Source organism: Rhea pennata, chromosome 8 (assembly GCF_028389875.1).
Source record: "Rhea pennata isolate bPtePen1 chromosome 8, bPtePen1.pri, whole genome shotgun sequence".
NCBI classification, from domain to species: domain Eukaryota; kingdom Metazoa; phylum Chordata; class Aves; order Rheiformes; family Rheidae; genus Rhea; species Rhea pennata.
Window position 1 is genome coordinate 24399409 of NC_084670.1, and position 19780 is coordinate 24419188.

General features: G+C 36.7%; 1 protein-coding gene across 5 annotated transcripts in view; it reads right to left on the reverse strand.

Moving 5' to 3' along the window:
• The window catches only part of CAMSAP2 (calmodulin regulated spectrin associated protein family member 2), a 91790-nt gene that overhangs the window by 62903 nt on the left and 9107 nt on the right, over positions 1–19780 (reverse strand). For all 5 annotated transcript variants that reach the window (XM_062580956.1, XM_062580955.1, XM_062580952.1 and 2 more), the window contains exon 2: positions 15360–15619. In XM_062580956.1, coding sequence (XP_062436940.1) covers positions 15360–15619 — 260 coding nt within the window. The remainder of the gene's footprint in view (positions 1–15359; positions 15620–19780) is intronic.

Genomic DNA, 19780 nt, shown 5'->3' on the forward strand with positions numbered 1-19780 from the left:
TCCTGTGCTCTGCCAATTAAAAAGCGAGAAGAAAAGCTTTTCTCTCCTTCACCCATGTATAAGAGGAGAGCAACACAGCCCTTGTCGAATAAAGGCATCTCCCTGAGCTGTGCCAGGGAGATCATTTTCACTGTATCTCTTCTCACAGCCAACCTTTGACTTAACATTTTATCACTGAATTACATATGTCTTAGTATACTACTAGTAACATTATCAATACAGTTATTAATTTAATATATGACTAAACTAAGAAATCAATATTCTTTGAAATCTGTCCTATTCTAATTCGTAGGTTCAGTATATTCTGATTTCCAGTTTTAACTGCAATCCATTATCTCACCTCTGGGAACCACCAGAATAAAGTCAGTGATAATGGCATGTCTAGTTACCAACAGGTTAGCAATGTATTATTATTTTAATCTGCAAAGCACCCTGTACGCTGATGCCATTGCAAGCAGCACAGAGGAGGAGAGGTGGGAGTTACGGTGTGGGAGAAAATAATTTATCATCCTTCTGGAAAAGATATTCCTGGCAAGAGGCTTTAACACAGCAAGCCTACACACAGATCTGAAGGCCTCTGCTTTACTGGGGTTGTCACAGATGGATGATGCCCTTTGGATAAAATAACCGAAAGAGCTTTCAGGAAGCTTCCCAAAGCATTTGGTTCTGGTTACCTTTTGGTAACAAAGAGGAGGGATGTGGAAACAAGCTGTTTTGCGACAACAAAGCCTTATATTCTTCAGATTGCAGGGCTGGATTCTCCTGCCTCTGCAGCAACTTTAGTCCCCCCCCCCGCCACCAGGCCCTCATTGTTTATGTCTCCTGAAACATGCAGTTTCCACCCTGAGCACTCTGAGCTCTCCCATTTCTCCTCAAACCAGTATCTCGATAATCATCCTACACTGTGTGCTGACCAAGCAGCAAGGAAGCTGAACGCAGGCCACAGCTATTTGATCTGCATTTCTATTTCCCCTCTGGCAAATCAATAAATTTGGTTCTCTCCCCTCTAGTCCAACACTGACCTACAATGTGCTTGCAAGAACTTGTACAAGAAAGAATTTGTAAAACAAATAGATATGGGCCAATCATAAGTGGGACAAAAGACAAAAACAAAATATAATTTATCTAGGATTAACTTGTGAATTCAGATCATATTTTAAATTCCTTCTAAAGAAGGGCTGCTGAAGGTACAAAGAATAAGAAACCAGCAGTATAGGTCTTCAGGAAAACTTGATGGTGAAGGTAGTCAGCAATTTTATTAGAAGAATCATTATTTTTCCAGGTGAAACAATGAACATAGAAAAACTAGATGATTGCAGTTTGGCTGAAACAGCAAAGGAAACAATACAGTTATAAAAGAAGTAATAATAGGTTTTAAAATATGATGAAATCAGTGTTTTTAACTTTTTAATTTGTTCATAACGACAGCAGCTAAGATGAATATCATCTAAAAATAATTATAAGCCAAGAGGTTCTTACAGGAAAAGGAGTGACAATTGGCACAAGTGATCAACCCACCCTAGCGAATCACTGCAGAGAATTTAGTAACTTTTTTAATGACAGTACATGTTAGTAGTTACTTGTGCCGCTATTCAGGTTTTCAGCTGTGAAAAGATGGCTAGTTGCTCGTATCTTTGATGACTGAGAATACGCATTGTATTTAAAAATAAGAAATAATGGTCTGTGAGGAAACAGCTCTACTAGGAATATGCACGATGACCTGTGAGACTGATTCAAATGATGACCTGATTAAAATGAAACTGATTAAAAGGACCTCTAGATAAGCCCTCCTGGAAGAAATTTCAGATTTTCAAAAGAACTGCAAATGCAGCGAAGACCACCAGAAATTCTGTAGGTAGCCCTCTTTACATAAGTTTAACATATTAAGCCCAGTGCAAATCACAGTATTAACAATAAGTGGAATTTTATAGCTATATTTTCTAGAGGAAGAGGAGGGTTTTGACAGGAGACATACATATTTAAGTTAAGTGAAACACTTATCCTCCACATTCTGTCTTAACAGCAACAATGTGCTTTCATGTGAAAGCCTCCAAACATCTCTAAGTTGATTTATCAATTTAAACACAGGAAGTTAATTAAGCCCCCTCAATGAAGTTCAGCTGAATGAAACAATGCATAAGGTAGGCAGTTTAATAAAAGATGTATTTTCTGTGAGCTTCCTAAAAGTATATGGTATAATACTACTTGAAGTTCAATAAATCATGTGTTCATTAAGTTCCACTTATGTCACTTGCTAAATATTTTATATTCCTTCCTCCATTTGCTGCCCATGCTACTGCTTATCAAGGTCATAAAAGGCAATCTCTTTTAAATTTCATTTCACTGCCACTTTAAATTAGCTGTTCCTAGTTTCTATGTGTCACACTAATATTTTAATATCAAATGAATAGGTTTATATTACTCTAAGCAAAAAGGAACAACTCCTAAAATGAATGGCTCTGAAGATTTGTTTTCTTCCAATAATTTCAGTTTCAGGGAGGAAGGTATGTTAAGAAGTAACATAAAATATAAAATAAAATAATGATAGCATAAAGTAAAGATGGCCTATGTATCTAAACCGTAGTTTGTCTTTCACTGAGCCTAATATCTTTCACTTTCTTCAAAGGAATTCTAATTCTGTCTTCTAAAATGCATATTAATTATTGATAGCCTCTGCACTATCTGCTAGCTTGCCAATTTCATGCATAAACTAAATCTTCCCCTCAATCTACAGTAAATAAGAAAACAGTATTATATTTTTAAAAATTACAGAAGGATTTAAAGAAGAGCTCTTTGTATGTATTATGCCATTTTTTTGGTAGCACTAAGAACACTATGGACATTCCAGGAGACTGGAAGAAATAAGATGATGGAGCAACATTTTTCAAAGAAATCAACAGATAGTACAGATAATTACAGGCCCCACAGCCTTATTCTCATCCCACACAAAATAATTTCAGAATCAACAAGGGGCTCAGTTTATTTTTTTAAAAAAAAGCTAAACATGAACTTATACAGGCCACTTTAAGTTACAAATGTAACTGAAAAGTGTAATATTGTCTTCAAAAGCATTTTAAGGCATCTGACTTCATACTAATATACTAAATCTGATTTTATTTATTTATTTATTTATTTATTTTTTAAACACTGGATACAGTCTGGTCAACTAAGCTCAAAACAGAACTCTGAGTACAGGATCATTAATGAATAGATGCATTTGTCCAAGGAACTCACGGGAATGTTATCACCTGCACATTCTTCAGCATTTTTACAGTCACTAAACCTGGAAGAAAGTCATCGCTGACAAGGTTTGAAGAAAATGCAAAGGTTGGGGGAATGGTACCTAATGAAGAGGATGGTCACCAGACTAATCATCTCTCCCGAAATTTGAGTGTGTGGGGAGGTCAGGGATAAGGAGAGAATCAAACAGCCCACACTGTCATCAAAACGGCAGGTCACACCTTAGGCCGAAGAACACAACATGCATTTATCGAAGAAGGTACCACCTTCGCTGGCAAAGGAAAGGTTTGAAATCGTTTGAGAAAAAGACTCTAGAACGACAGCCACTACAGCCCCACATAGGACAAACACATCACGGTGTTTCAGCCGTTAAGACCTTGTCTCTTGTCGAGACAAGCAGGGCAGCACTATCCCCTTCATCCCTGCCCGTAACCAGTACAAGCCAGTAAGACGCAAACACCTATAGCCTCATAGCCTCATACACAAGCTCTCAGTTTCCCTGTGTTCTGGGAACGCAGGCAAACATTGCTTGGTGCCTAAAGGCATACAGATATATATATTTAAGTATGTAGTACTTTAGCAGGACTGTTCCTCCTTACCCCAAGCTTCCACCAGAAAATAAAAAATTTCCAGCATATGTATGGGCTGACTTACAGGATACTGTTACTTCATCCTAACTAACAATAAAAGAAGTATTGGGGAGTACCTGGAGACAAAGCAATACCTTGGAATACACTGGAGGCACTGATTTGACTGATGTCACTACTGCCTAATTACTACAGTAAAACCGACAGCAAGTCCAGTGAGCAAATCAAGCGAGCAGTTTTAGCACTGGTATTTTCCTTTCTCCAGCAGCTGTTAGTCTCTTCATATATTTCTTTATCAATTCCATCACACCATTTACTTTCTTTCCTGGCAAGTGAAATTTTCTATGTATTTATTCCTAGTTTTGAGCTTACTAAGCTAAAAACAAGAGAATGGATAACTTAATTCTTTGCGGGTACCTACCTATTCAATGCATTTTCTTTTACCCTTTTATTAGTCAGTCTACAGTTCAAATATCACAGATGTCATACTTTACTATTTCTGCTCCCATAAGTAGTTCAGCAACACAAGTCATGAAGCTTCCTTGACAGCATGATCTAATGACTTACCGTAACTTACCATCTTTGCGTGCTGCAGTCACACCGTATTTTCTACCTCATGTACACAAATGTGTCCTTACAGGGAACTTGTTAACATCATTAAACTTTTTTTTGTTTCTTTGTTGTTTTGTTTTAAAGAGGGCAAGAAAGGGGCAGAGGGAAAGGAAGAATAAAATCAGTTCAAAATTGTAAACTGGATTTTCTTTCCATCAATGTTTTCTTCTTTTCATTGTTTCTCTGTTATCAATTAGAGCGTAACACCACACAGTCCTGCATTTCACCTCCTAACCTTTATTTTGCTCAGAGTAAAGTTGCTCCCGTAACACAACTCTTAAAAATGAATTGAACTCCTTACATAAGCTGGCTGCAGCACCACAGAAATGTACCACACAGGTTTACAGAATTATTTCAATACAACAGAATAAGCAACTTTACAAATATTTATCACCATCACAACACGCCATTAAGAAAAGAATCAAGTACAGGGTATTTTCCACCAAAGCATGTGCACTAATGTATGGTTTGCCAGTATATTCAGTTTCAAAATAAGATAATGAAAAAAATCAAAGTTAGAGAAAACAAAAAGCTAGAGATCAACAAGGAGAAGGACAAGGCAACAGAAGAAAGGCTGTATGAACCTTTTACATCAAAGCAGGGTGGAGAACACCTAAGTAGCTGATCAGTAGAAAGGATCTAGGTTAGCACATATAACAACCTGAACAAAAGGAGACAATGTCATGCTGTCACGAAAGAGGCAGCAGAAGTACAGGGACGTGTGAGCTACTCTAGCTTGCAAAATGCCCCAGTAAGTCTGTGCTCTCCTTGCCTTTACCAAGTGCCAGCTAGAGTCCTGGGTCCAGTTTCTGCATGACATACCAAGAAAGATTTGGACCAAATGGAGAACATTCAGAGTGAGGTGAGCTGTGGGAAATGCGAGGGGAAAAAATGATTAAAAAAAAGATGAAACAAAAAGCCTCAACTGCTTTACTGAAGGAGGGCATGTCAGAGGAGAGATGTTACTCGCCCTCACACACACAAAAAGCTGCTACAAAAAGGAAAGGAACAAACTGCTCTCCATGCCATAGTAAGATGCAGCATGAGATAAGGTGCTGACACTGCAACAGCAGAAGTGTAAGCACAAAACTCAGAAAAGCCAACAATAAGCCTAGTGAAATGATCACAGCAACCTGGGGAGCGATTGCTGCTTAGCCTGGTCCCACAGATACCCACACCTACCAGGTAGGACGAGGCAGCTTGAGACCCAGGCATGGACTAAAGAATGCTTGGACTGCCTTCCTACTTGCATCTGTATCATACTTAACTCATTGGTATCCCCATTAGCTTATCTTTTCCTGGCAATTTTCATGAAAAAGGGGAGTTTATGATGGCAAGGTTCTTACGACTGATGATACCGCAAAACAACTCTGTAGAAGACCAAAACAAAAGCCCCTTAAAAAAAAAAAAAACCCTCCTCCAGTCAAGTACTTAAATTATAAATCACAGTTCAGCAGGACAGTGTCAGTAGAAAGAAAGATGTAACTTTTGTAATTAAATGTCTGAACCAATATTGCTGCTAATACAGATTACATTTTTCTAGCTGTTTCCGACAGCACTTAATCGGTTTCTAGGGCAGTAGGTTTGTTGCCAAATGCCACTTGACAAATTACTTCAAAGTAGATTAGTATCCTCTAATAATAAAACAGGGACTTGAATTTTATATTTAAGAAGTAACATCACTTATGTAATGAGATTCATATTGCATATTATACAGTTTATAATTACATGTCATAAAAATCAGTATTCTGAACCTAAAATTAATCCTATCATTACTCGCTTTCCCAATGCCTACATTATTTACTTTTATTTTTGTATTTTTTCATCCTTTAAACCTATCATTTTTCACCTGCCACTTCTTTATCAAACCAAACAGATTTAAAAGATTCCCAGTACATACTTCACAACACACACTGTTGAGTCAATTCATGGATATTGACTTCTAGGTGTTCTAAATTGTGTTCCAAACACATCCAACACAAAGCTTATAAACAGCTCTTGCCACTTCAGCTTCTCAGAGATGCTGTCAGTCCTGACAGACTGTTCTGGATTTCCAGCTACTCATACATGCTTATATAAATTGTGATAAAGATAGCTTTTGCCAATCTTTCAAAAGTGATTAAATTGCAGCATCTCCTTCTGATGTAGACTTTGCTACTTTATCCAATGGCCTTATATTCATGGTTTGGGAAGGCAAAGGGACACTCAAGTGTCATTGCTGAGCTTTTAAATAGATTTTTCAATTTCAATTTTGAGGAAGTTGATAAACTCAAAAATACAGCTATATTTGCTGAGATAATTAACATATAATAAATCACAGAGAAGAATACTTGATCTCTGAATCACTTCACATAAACTGTGGGTATCTTTCAAGCAAACCCATATCACAATTTAATTTGATGATTGAAAATAAAAGCTCAGAGCATGAAAACATTACTGGAAAACAGATTTTCTGCTCAGTAGAATAGCAATTCTCTCTCTTTATGAACACATTATCACATTAAGGTCCTACCTTTGATTCCCAAGAACAAAAATACTAAAGTTTTTGGTAAACAGCAACAGCAAATTTTCACAACAGTAACAGCAAAAGCTGCAACACCTCCATGACAACAGTAATCCCACCTGCTAGATTTTTCACTCAGTTTTAGACTTAAAGTGCAACTTTATTTCCAGGCCTACAAATGGACACATACTGAAATGATGGTAGATGTTTTATCATACTCCTGCAGCCAGTTTCACCTTTCAAAAGTTCCTAGATTCCTCATCATGGTAGCTCTTGAAGGTATAACCAAGTTGCATTTCTTGTCTCAGTTATTCTCAGTTTATACCAGGATGAGAACAGAGCATTTTTTGAATCTTACATCAAGAAAATTTAGAACAAAGTTCCTTTTTCAGATAAGAAAATGGATAGAGGAAACTGAAAGTATTTCATGCTTACATTACGCAGTTTTATAAAGAACACTGTTACGACCAATTTATAACTTAAATAATCAACCAAGTTACTAGACAGTGTTTTAATATAACCCTTGATTTGCTTCATTTATATGAAAATAATTCTATTGGATCCTACTTTGAGCTAATATTATTTTCAGAGAACAAAAGTAGTCAATTTGCAGGTATACTTCTGCTGCAAGGCAATAAAATTTCAGATCCTGCACTAAAATCTGCTAGTTCACATAAATGATTAAGTGTGTTGCTATTTACTGCATTTTATTAAGTGCCAATGAAAGAGACTAGATGTACTACAGACATCTTACAGTATTTTGTTCATTTAACTTGAGAGAAAAAAAAACAATTTCGTTAAATTTCACACAGTTGGTAAAGACAACCAATTTTAATGTTACGATTTACTGTGATGACAGTGTGTTCTCTGCTGATAAGTGAAGGCAGACTGCCAGATTCATGTGTGCAGATTAACAAAATGCAGATTAACAGCGTTCTTTTGTACAACTAATGCAGCAGCTGCTCCAGCATAGCGAGTCCAAATTGTATTCCTTCAACATTCAGTGTGCCGTTGTCCCCTTGTTGCTGTGTGTATGTACTACACAGAGCTGGTAGTGAAGCTCTCCTTATGTTTACATGACAGACCCATACCTCCTGCTAAATGTGGCTCACTATTTTCCATAATAGGAAGAAAGCACTGCTCCTTAACAAAGTAACCGCCTGCTACAAACATGCAAGATTTTCAGCTTTCCCCTATCCATCAGAAGGGCATTAAGGATTTCTCTCCGCATAGCTTAAACTAACTGATGAAGAAAGATCTTCTAGGTGGTCTGCAGAACAACTCATAGATTCTTCTTTTAGAAACAGCCTCGTAACTATACTTAAATATATTTAACCTAGCAGAGGTAAACTCCATTCCTAAACTTTTAAAGGAGTGAAGTGCCACAAAGGAAGTTCATAACAGCAAACTGACAGCTAGAAGTTGAACCACACAGCTTAACAGTGGTGTTAGAACGGGTGTTGCTGTGGACACGAAGTAGAAAAGGGCAATGCATTCTAAGTAGCTGTGTCAGATGGTAACAAAACCTCCAGGCTATGAGTCAACATAAGATGTATGGCAGAAAAGTAATAGGAGGCTAAGTTATCAGTGAAGCTGGTAAGGACAGAATGAACTATGAAGCAGGTAGCAGTAACCAGGACCAAAGTAGGAACAGGCACATTTTGCTTGAGGGATCTCAGCACCCACATTCCCTTTGGGATGGTTAGTAAATCACCAGATTTACTAACTGAAGCGAGATGGCGCGTCAGACACTACAAGACCAGCAAGAATACTGGATTATTTATCACTGTTTTCAAGCAAGTAAGAAGCTTACAAGGAACACAGGCACAAAGAGACAAATATAAAACTCAAGAGTCTACTGCAGAAATTAAGCAAACATAGGAGAGAGGAAAGAAGAAAGAAAAAAAAATAAAGGAACAAACTAGGCTTACCTTAAGACTACATTATTCCAGCCTAAAACCAGAGCTGCCTCTGTGACACATTAGGCTCTGATGAAACTAAGTAATTAAATAAACAAACCTAAGTTCTGTTTCATGATTGTGTTTGCTCATTATTTCTTTCCTAAAACACAACATACCTCTCTGAAAGATGCTTATATATCCCAAGTCATTTAATATTAGATTTTGGTATTTTAGCTAACAAATTATGGTATCTATGGGCTCAAGTTGAGTAACTGCAAATTCTTTTTATGCGCCCTCATCTTAACAAGTAATTCACAAGAGCAATGGAATGGGAACTTGTTCCATCACGCCTAAAACCAGAAAACAAATTCTTCAGGGCAGAAGCCATGTCTCATTTCTTTGTTCTATGAAGACTTTGGTGTACTTGTTGTTGCTTTAAAGAGTTAAAGGAATTCTACAGCAGGAAACTGCATGTAGCTGCAAGCTAACTGAGCGAGCTGCTGGAGTCCTTCATCAAGGATAAATATTCCTCTGATGAGATGGACTGCCATTTCAAATGAATGCACTCTGAGAGCAGACCAAAAAAATCTAGATTGCCAGATAAGTTAACTGCTTACTGTCTGCTATCTCAAAGGAACAGATGCAGATTCCAGCTATGGGTACAAAATTGGAATTACCAGTTCCCCTCCCTTTCACATTTCCCTGACTATGACTAACTTTGCAGTAAGGACAGCACAACAGAAGAGCAAAACTGGTGCTAAAGTCACAGCAAGTCTTTGCTCCCTTCTCAGGGGATTCATTTCAGGGCAGCTCTGCTCTGGTCTTCTGAAACAAGTAGCCTTTGGCAGCTGGGCCACAGTAGGTGCGATCCTAGAGTACACCTTCCAGTTTAGCTTCTTCTGAAAGAAACCAAGTTTGCGCTCTCCAAGATGACTCAGTGCAAACCAGAAAAGCAGTGAGTGGGAAAAATACGGAGATTTGCCTCAGAAGTGCGTTCTTGATTGCAACTAAGAAACTAACCATACTTCACCCATACGCCTGATTTACAGACTGCTACAGAGAGAATTATTGCCAGACTTTGTCACAGAAGACACCTTTGACGAAGAAAGCACTTTGCAGCTAAATGCATAAACTGTTTGGATGATAGTATACTACTTTATATTCTTAAATTTCTTTTTTAATACAGATAGATAGACAGATAGCATCAAGCATGGGAAATCAGGAGGCAACAATTTCTAATCCCACTGCTATTATGGATTTATTGCTGGGGTTTTGCTAGAGCCATTCAATCCCTTTGTGCCTTGGCTGACTACTTTGGAGCATGTGGAGCATTTAAGTGTTTCTTGATTAATAAGAATAATTCTCAAAAATAATTAAACAAGGGTGAAAGTAAGGTTACCACTCCGCGAGTTGATGGAAAAATATCCTCCCAAATTAGACACAAAGTTATGCAAAAACTATGCTTCTTGACAGTAATATACTTAGTACAGGTTTTATATTTTCCCATACTGAGATGATTATACAAAGAAATATTTGGAATATGGCATATATTCCTGGAGATTGTATTTGTATGTAGGATATTCACTAACCTTTCTTTAGTCACTAAGTTTTATTTGAGAACTAAATATCTAAAATGTTAGTTTTTGTTGCAAACATTTAAATTCCCATACAAAATTGTGATTTTTTTAATCAAATTAAAATATTTTTCTATCAATACTTTTTTTTTTTTAATGTTGACTTATACCAGAATAAGGGCAGAAGAACGGATTTTCAGCACAAGTCTGGAAATAGTCTATAACATATAGTATATATACATATAACATATGTGCATGCTTTTTCCACCACCCCCCAATGTACATTTTATTTTTAGACAGGTATTTAGGATTTCACACTATTATCCTGACGCTTGAAATTCAATTGGTCTTGGCTCTGTCACACTGAAGATAGAGACTAGGCAGTACAGAGGTGCAGGGCTTGGGTAATCACGCAACTTCAGGTCCCCTGCAGAGCACCAGGCAGCACAGAAGATGCTGATTCTTTATTCCTTTTCCCCAAATGCCATATGAGCATTAGGAGCATTTGTGGGAGTACAGGCATTCTTGAATTCTTTACCAAATATATTTATTCTTCCCTGCATTCGATACAAACTGATAGATCATCAGCTAGTCTGACTAAATATCAGAATTCTTGTAAAAGGAATGGGCTTTTTGAAAATACATTATTACGCTGATATTGAATTATTGACATAATGCAGAAAATTGTCTCATCAAAATCACCCCTGGTTTATCCCGTAGGTTTTAAAAAAATGTATCTATTCCTAAGAGAACAAATCTGTATACACAAGGAACATGAAAAGAAAATTCAAGTTGCCTGCCTCTTATGTACCTGACTTTTGAATATTCAAGTCAGTTTTGCTGACAAAATAAAGCTTTCTTAAAAGGTGAAATTTAAATCAATATGGCAACATAAAAGCTAAGATTAATTTGAATACTGATCTACTCATATTGTATGTGAAAGTATTAAAACAAAATCTATTTTGCATAATTAGCCAAACTGAAATATTAAGCTTTGTAGAATTTTTATAACCTGTCAAAATCTCATATACGACTTCCATATGTAAGCTGCTGCCTATGTCAGGCTTTCTTCTTTTTTGATGCAATTGGAATTTGCCCGCTGAAATAAGTTTAGGTTTCAGGAACAAAAATACTCCGGTTCTTGATTCAATATTGTTTCAAATACAAGTTCTGGACTACTGCACTATTCAAGTCTCTAGCATAGCAGAGCTTATGAATTTCAACCTGGAGAGTAACAGCATAATACCTACCTATTTTGCTCGCCTACCAAGATAATGGTACAGGTAGATTCTATCAAATAAAAATATTAAACATAGGTAAGCATATAAATTAAATTTTAACAGCTTATAACAGAGAAGAGAAATAGAGGTATCACTGGGGAGCTATGTAGTATTATCTCAAGATGCAATCTTTCTGGAACAGATAGTTTCAATTATAAATTTTTAACTGGAAAAAGCTTAAGTAATAATTTACTTTTGTGTTTAGCCAAGAAAACAAATACAAAACATCTGAATAAATGAAGCACTATACAAATGAAAACAAAACAGACTTCATATGGACTTCCCCAACCCCAGCACAGAAGGTATTAACAAAAGCCTCTGCTACTGCTTTTTGGGGCATTAGTTTTGTAAGCATCTTTCCTAATTTCATTCCACTGCAGGAAACTAATCACATACATACATATTAAAAATATATATATATAAAATTAAAAAAAATGCAGCTTCTCAAATCAGACACTAGCATAGCTGAAAGTCTGCCGTAATGAGGATATTCTGGTCCAAATGCATGAAGAATGAAATACACATATTCATTTCTCCGACTCCTCAAAACCTTTACTAGGTAAGGTGCTTCCTAGAGAAAGCTTGAACTAATGATATCTAAGATACAGAAAAGGTCAGTTTTGACTTGCCTGGATTAGTAAGTATTCCAGCCATAGATGTGAAGTAAACCAACACTTAATCACACCTATCACTCTGAACCACGCACACTGCAAAGAATTCCAAGCCTGATGACCACAGCTACATGCACTATAAATAAAGCATAAGTTAAGCCATTCTGTACTCAAATATCTTTTCATATTTTCATAATATAACTCACTCATACCCCATTCAGCACATCTGAGCAAATAACAACTGCCCTTTATAACATACATCAACATCTTTTCCATCTGTGGAGGGCAACAGGCCAATGTAGAGAAAGATTACAATGCTTGTTTTCCATTGAATTACTCAAAATTAGACTGAACCTAGCTGTAATGCAATCTGGTCTACCAGAGGAACAGATGAGTTAACTACATATGCAAACTTCCTGTTCTACATAATTTGAAAAGAAAAAATCATATTTGATGCTTTAAAACATGATATATATCTTACTTTGCGAGATTTAGAGAAACTATGACACATGGAACACTGGGAAAAGGTAATGGAAGATTTCAAGAGGATAATTTTAAAACTCCTTCAATATAGCCAGATTTGAAATTCCCTGCCAATTTTTAATTATATAGCAAAGGAAAGATCGAGACTTCACAATTAAGATATACTAGAGCTGCTAGGAACTGGCATATGGACAATACTGTAACAAGACAAGCAAAAACCCTTGGGCTCAGAACATTAGTACTGACATTACAGCTGTTTTTTGGTGGCAATAGTTCTAGTTATGGCTGCTCTTCTGCCTCAGGCAGTTCTGTTTCTGCTCTGGTGCTCCCTCTCCCATCCAGCTGGGGCACAGCTGCACCAGGTTACTCCTCTGCTGCTGGCACTGCAGTGGGGACAAAGGACTTGTGCAGAAGTCCTTACCTGGCGATGTCAGCTTTGCCACACTGATGCTGAAGAACTATTTGCTGGACTACACCTAACCCACACAGGGAAGGAAGATGCAAGCAGCTATCCAGCACTGGGGAACTTAACATTGTCACTGAAGAGCATTTTGAGCTCCTGAGCTCTGAAGATTAGCAAACCAAAGTAGGGAACACCAACACGCTTCTCAGTTGCCAACTCCAAAAAAGCCTTCTACGCCCACTCAGGGAAGAACTAAAGGGAAAACCAACACGCACACACCAAAACCAACACACACCCACAGATGCAAAAGTCCAAATCAGTAACTTTGTCTTCTTCCAAAGATTAGAATGGAAGTTCTACAAAAACAATGACAATCAGGAAGTTTATCCCCTTAAAAGTTTTGTCTTTTATGAACACCATAAATGCTTAATTCTAGAACACTGACTGTTGTAGTGCCCTGTAAATTTTTTTATCACTTCACAACATCTTTTGCCCAATAGCCACAGCTTCGTTCACTGAAATGCCACTTGTTCTTTGCAAAAAGAACCTGCCCCCCGAAAAAGCACCACACCCCCACATACCAACAAAACGAATAACAATAAAAACCCTACAAGATCAGAAGAGTCTGGCAAAAACTCGAGTGCATTCAATCACATCTTTACTCAGAAAATAATGCCCTGACTAGTTTTATTGCTATTGTTGAAAAGCTAGTATCTTAGATATTAAGAAGGAAAGAGCTCTCAATTAAAAAAAAAAAAAAAAAAAAAAAGAAGAAGCTGCTTGCTGTGATGAGTTTAGTCCTAATATCATACTAACTTACTACTGCTACTTTTAAAAGGAAAATGAGTTAACAGTGGAAATCAATAGGCCTAATACTTCTTGGCAATACTGTATAAACAAAATCATTAATTACTAATTAGCAGCTTTTGTTTCACACCTGTAAAGGCTCTCCAATTTATCAGTCTATACCAATTGATCAAATAGCAGATATTATCTCTACTTATATGCCAAGTACTCCTTAACCACCTTATACTTTACTAAACACAAATTTCAAATAATAATGATAACAATATAGCTGTACTAGCCTTCACACATCTCCATTCTAGCAGCAGTTACAGGTCACTGGCCTTAAAAAAAAGTATCAAAGGACTTAAAAATGCAGCAGTCAGTCAACTCCAGTAGGCAGATTTAAGCAAGAAATATCCTGGGAAATTAACTGCAAAGTTTAAAGTCAGCTAATGGATTGTAGAAAATTTATAGAAGTTCTTTATTAGGTATTTCCCTGTGCCTAACATGCTCCAATCTGAAGAGTCCAGATTGTGACACAAATACCTCTACATAGGGAACGAAGTAAGAATTCCATTGAAATCACAATGAAAATTGCAATTAATTTCAAATTAACAGTCTTGAATAAAGCTTTGCGTGAGAATGGAAGTTGGCTGCTCTATATATTTTTTATTACAGTTTTATATTCAGTAGAGAAAATAGAAATTTTCATCTCTTACTGTTTAAAATGTATTTAAATCTTATTTCATTTCATATATAACTCAGGGGAAAGGACTGGCCAAAAATAGTAATACTCTTACAAATTTTCTTCTCAGCTTCAGTCAATGAGAAAAGCCCCCAACTTAAAAGCTTAGAAATGGATTCATTCATCCATTGAACTGATGTTTTAATTACCAGTTGGATAAAGCAAAGACCTGCTATTAAAAGTCTCCATAAAAGAAAACTCCATCATTTTGTTTTACACAAATTTAATTTTGCGACTTAAATTTAACTGGTGACTACCAAATGTTATTAGTTGGTGTATGTCATCATTTAGCTTTTAACCAAAGATCTCTAGAAAGAGAGAAAAAACTATTTTCAAACAATTTTTCAAATAAAGAAGAATTCATCTGCAATCACTGCAAAACTGCAATCAAAGTGATCATATTGTTAATAGTAAATGCAAAATGTAACACTTAAAGTAGAACTATTAGTATAAAGGAAATATACTTGCTTTGACAGCTCTGAAGAGATGGAAAAAACAAGCCTCCCAGTAATGAACCAAATCTAACTCTTGATAAAATACTTTAAAATAATGATGCATGCTAAAAAGAAACAAATATGCAGTTATTGGGAGTGCACAGAAGAGTAGAAGAGACATACTAAACATGGAAACTCACCATCTGAATGGGTTTTTTGTGAAGATCTCGTTCAGTCACCAACTTTTCTTGGTCAGTGACATAAAGGCCTTTTTGTGCCAGGGCTTGTATAACAGCATCATGACCTAGAAGTGGCTTTGCAGCATCGCTTTTGAGAATAAGGCTCCCAGCACGACAGTAAAGTTCTGCCGACAGCAGCAAGTTAACAACAGGTGGTTTAATGTGCTCCTGGTCATACTGGTCTGTGTAAAATGGTTCTCGCAGTTCTTCTGGAATGTTTTCTACAAAGATTAAAAGATATAAAGTGTTAGCCAATATCAGAAAGATAACTATTCACTTTTTTGTATGTATAGATTCAGAATTATGTTAAAATCTCTTCAGGAGAAAGCCGAAGTCCTTACTCAGTCATCATGCTGCAAAAGCACTGGGAAAGTTACATACACAATTCAACAAAATTAAGCTATAATAGAAACTGAAGAAAAATTCAGAAGTTTCACACTGCAAAAGCCACACCAGAAGGCCAACTGGTGGCTTTACAGTATCATTAACTTAAAATTTCTTGACTTCTCCAAGAAGCCAAATGCCCAAACATTTTCATTTCCTTTAGCATAATATTTTATAGGTTAGGCAGATGAAGGCAAAACAACGGCCATTTAAAAGTAAGAGCTTATTCTTATTATCGTAATAAAATGGAAATGGAACAGCATATTTTAAACACAAAATAATTCCAGGGACAAAAGGGGAAAAGTACCACACATCATCCTTCTAAATTTCAAAGATGCAAAAGAAGTTTGCTCGCTGTTCTACCTGTGTCAAAGACCGCACATCACAGAATCAGCATGCTTAACTGGATGTCTTAATAAAATTAAAAGAAGGGGGGGGCGAAATTATCCATACCCATCTGACATAATCCTGTAGTGTTATTTGCCTATTTGTGTTATTGATTTTCTTCTAAATGGTGGGCTTTTTCTCCTTTTAAAATGAACACGTCTGGCACCAATAGAAAGCTATGCAGGATTCTGTCAAGTTATGCTGAGATTTTAACCCTAAAATTGGGACTCCAAGAAGATCTATGTCAGCTTTTCCATATAGTTACATAATAGAACATAGACAAAATATACTTCTTATTGTCTACCATAAATATAAGTTACAATTAATCTAATATTAGATCAAATGAAATCAAATCACCAATGAAGCTGAATACAACTTCAGCATGGCTTCAGAATTCAAATTTCTAAATGTAAGCATTGCAAAATGCTGCATTTTCCCTGTAAGAATTTTACTCTCCATTGTTAAATAAGTAACTAAGCCAACATCATTTCTGGGAGAAGGAGCATGGCATTCTTTCCCTGAATCAAAACGGAAAAGAATATTTAACTCCCAGAAGGAGGGGGAAGCAGGGGAGGAAAAGCACAGGAAAGCAGTGAGGCAGCTCCAGGTCCCCATCTGCTCCTACCCCCTTCCCTTTCAGCTGGCTTAATGTGTGAGGACAGACAGGATTTGAAGCAGAGGGTGGAATAAACGCCCAACATGGGTGGAGGCATGAGAGAGAAAAACCGAGCCAAAAGCAGAGCCGGCCATCACAAGATAATGACAGACTATCTTCTTCCTCATACATACTGTATTACAGCCCATATGCTTCCATTAAGAGCTGTTGTAGAAGAGCTAGCCCTCTCCCAGCCACGAAGGGAAACGCGTTACAGAAAGCAAAAAGGGGGGGGGGGGCGAAATGAACAAACGTATACTTTCTTAAACACCACTCTTCTCATAAGAAAAGTAATTAAGGGGATAAGCTATGGCTTTTTATTTGCCAACTCAGAATATCAAGTGGAAGGCAGAGGTGTAATTTCTAATTCGGTTAAAACAGAACTAAAATTCGGCTGTAAAGCTGACTTTACTGCTTTAGATTACAGATCAAAACATGATCAGCAAAACATACATAGTCAGGCCTTTGAAATTGAAGTCTAATGCCTAACAACATTACTTCTTCAAAAGATTGTAAAACTATTTTGAAAGAACTACCAATGATATTCTTAGAGCATGAAGAATTTTCTCAGTGTGGAGATATTAAACTAGGAAGAACTATTACGACAGTTTTGAACAGTTAAATGAAAGATAGTTTCAAAATGAAAAACATTTGGAATAACTACTTTATACAACCCAGTCTTCTCTCACCACTTTCCAGCTACTTCAAACACTTACTGATTCTACACATTGCACTATCATTCAGTACTGTAAAGAACAGTTATACTTGAGTAACTCAATAAACAATTCTATGCATTATTTGCATTTCTATCCAATCTGTCCTCCTTTCTTTGCCTGGTTTGTCCGCACATTATCTATTTAAATCTAATGCTTATTTCTGAGGTCCCTCATGATGCATCTCCACCATCACCTCAATCTCATCATGATTCTGTCCTCTATAATTTCAACTGCCAAACTTTAAAGCATCTTCATGTTAGAGGGCATTATCTGCTAAAAAATGTTTTCAGTCTCACAATGTACTGGCAGTACATGTTGCCTGACCCTGGAGAAGATAAAACAAGCAAAAGGAACCCCACACCTTTTTTGAATCACATGGGAAGTTAGATGGGAGAGAGAGGGAAGGGGAGCGGAAGAAAAAATAGGAAGAAATAAAGTTATGGGTAATTTCTTAAAAAACTAAAAAACCTCATTTAATTGCCTTGAGGCAGGAGCAGGTAGCTACACACAAACAGAAATCATAACCTCTGTGCTTTAGATCCACTGAAAACAGTGTCAGACTTTGAATCTAGAAGTTTAAGCAAGAAGAGAAATCCAAAGACAGGCAATAACAAACTTGTCTCCTGTTAGTCGCTTCTGCTCTTGTCAATATCACAAAACATACCATAAAATAGCAAGATAAGATGCCTCAGATGCATTTAGATGCATCTTCTGGAATAGAAAGATATTAGAGAAATAGAATAGTGAATCAAGGTATTAGGAACAGAAAGCAATTGCATACATATTAATTGTAAAAACACTAAAACATTGTGAGAGCATACCAATAAAGAATCAGTGCTGTAGTAAGATCAAAAGCTCCCTACACAAAAATTCCCTTAAGAGTTACCTTCTCATAGACAGAAGCACATGCACATTTTGCCCCATTTACACATGTATCAAATTGATATTAGAATTGACATTTATATCAGGTAAATTAAATTCAGAACATTCAAAATGTGTTCAATTTTTTTTTTAATAACAAAATAAGTTTTTGTTTTGTTTTTTTAAAAAAGTTAGGTGTACAGGAAACAGTCTTCCAACAGCATGACCCTTCCAAAAGGGAATGTGTGTCCTCTGAAGTCCTCTGCAGGTGGAATTTGAAGGCTACATCCAGTTTCAGCAGATCACCAAAACCACCGATAAGGTCAAAAGCTTTTATTTAACAATTCTGGCAAGATTGGAAATTGTTAAACTACCCTGTTAGGCAGAGAAGAATCTGATGCTAATTTATGATTCGTACATTTTACCAGTTCCTTTCTTTCCCTCTGTTCCAGACAAAAGGGTCCTTCAAGATTAAGCTCTGAAGTAAATGAACATTTCAAACAAACACAAACGTACATAGCTTTACACACTGCTATAAAGCACTATTTGATCTTGAAACTTTGGCCAAGGCACACTGTAGTAGTTATGAAAGTATAGGGGACATATAGTTAGGGGACTTGAGCATAGGAGATACAGTGGAGACTAATGGAATAGAGTTTATTTAAGCTGGAGAGGCTATGGGAGGATCTAGCTGCAATCTTCCACCATCCAACAGACAGATTATCGAAAAGATGGACTTGGACTCTTCTCAGATAGTGCAGTGAAAAGATGAGAGGCAGTGGGCACACACTGCTGCAGGGTAATATCAACTCCGCATAAGGAAAAGGTTCTTCACAATGAGAGCACTTGTGATCTGGAAGAGGTTGTCGGAGAAGGCTGTCAAACTGCTGTCCTTGGAGACTTTCAAAACTTGACCAGACAAGGCCCTGAAAAAGCAGACTGAACTTCGAAACTAGCCCTGTATCGAGCAGGAGGTTAAATGAGATGATTTCCAGATATTTCTTTCACCCTAGTTGTTTCCAAGCTGACAGGACCACACATTTTAATTTTAGTAAGCCCATACCAAGAAAGACTTCCCCCAAAGTTAGGGAGCTTGACATCATTCTGAATTTTACAAGTATTGAACAGTGAGGAGAGGAGGAAAAAAAAAAAAAAAAAAAAAAAGCTAATGCACAAATTTACCACATAGAGAGAAAAATGTAAAAAGGAAATAATAATAGTGGAGAACAGTAATTTAAATTAAAGAATCAGGCTAACTTTAAAGTAATATATCTTCATCTCTTCCATTAAAAAAAGACTCATGTCACAATTCTGCAGAAACTTTTTGGGGAAGAAACACAAAACAAGATTTCATCCCAAGCTTTAAAGTAAATAAGGAA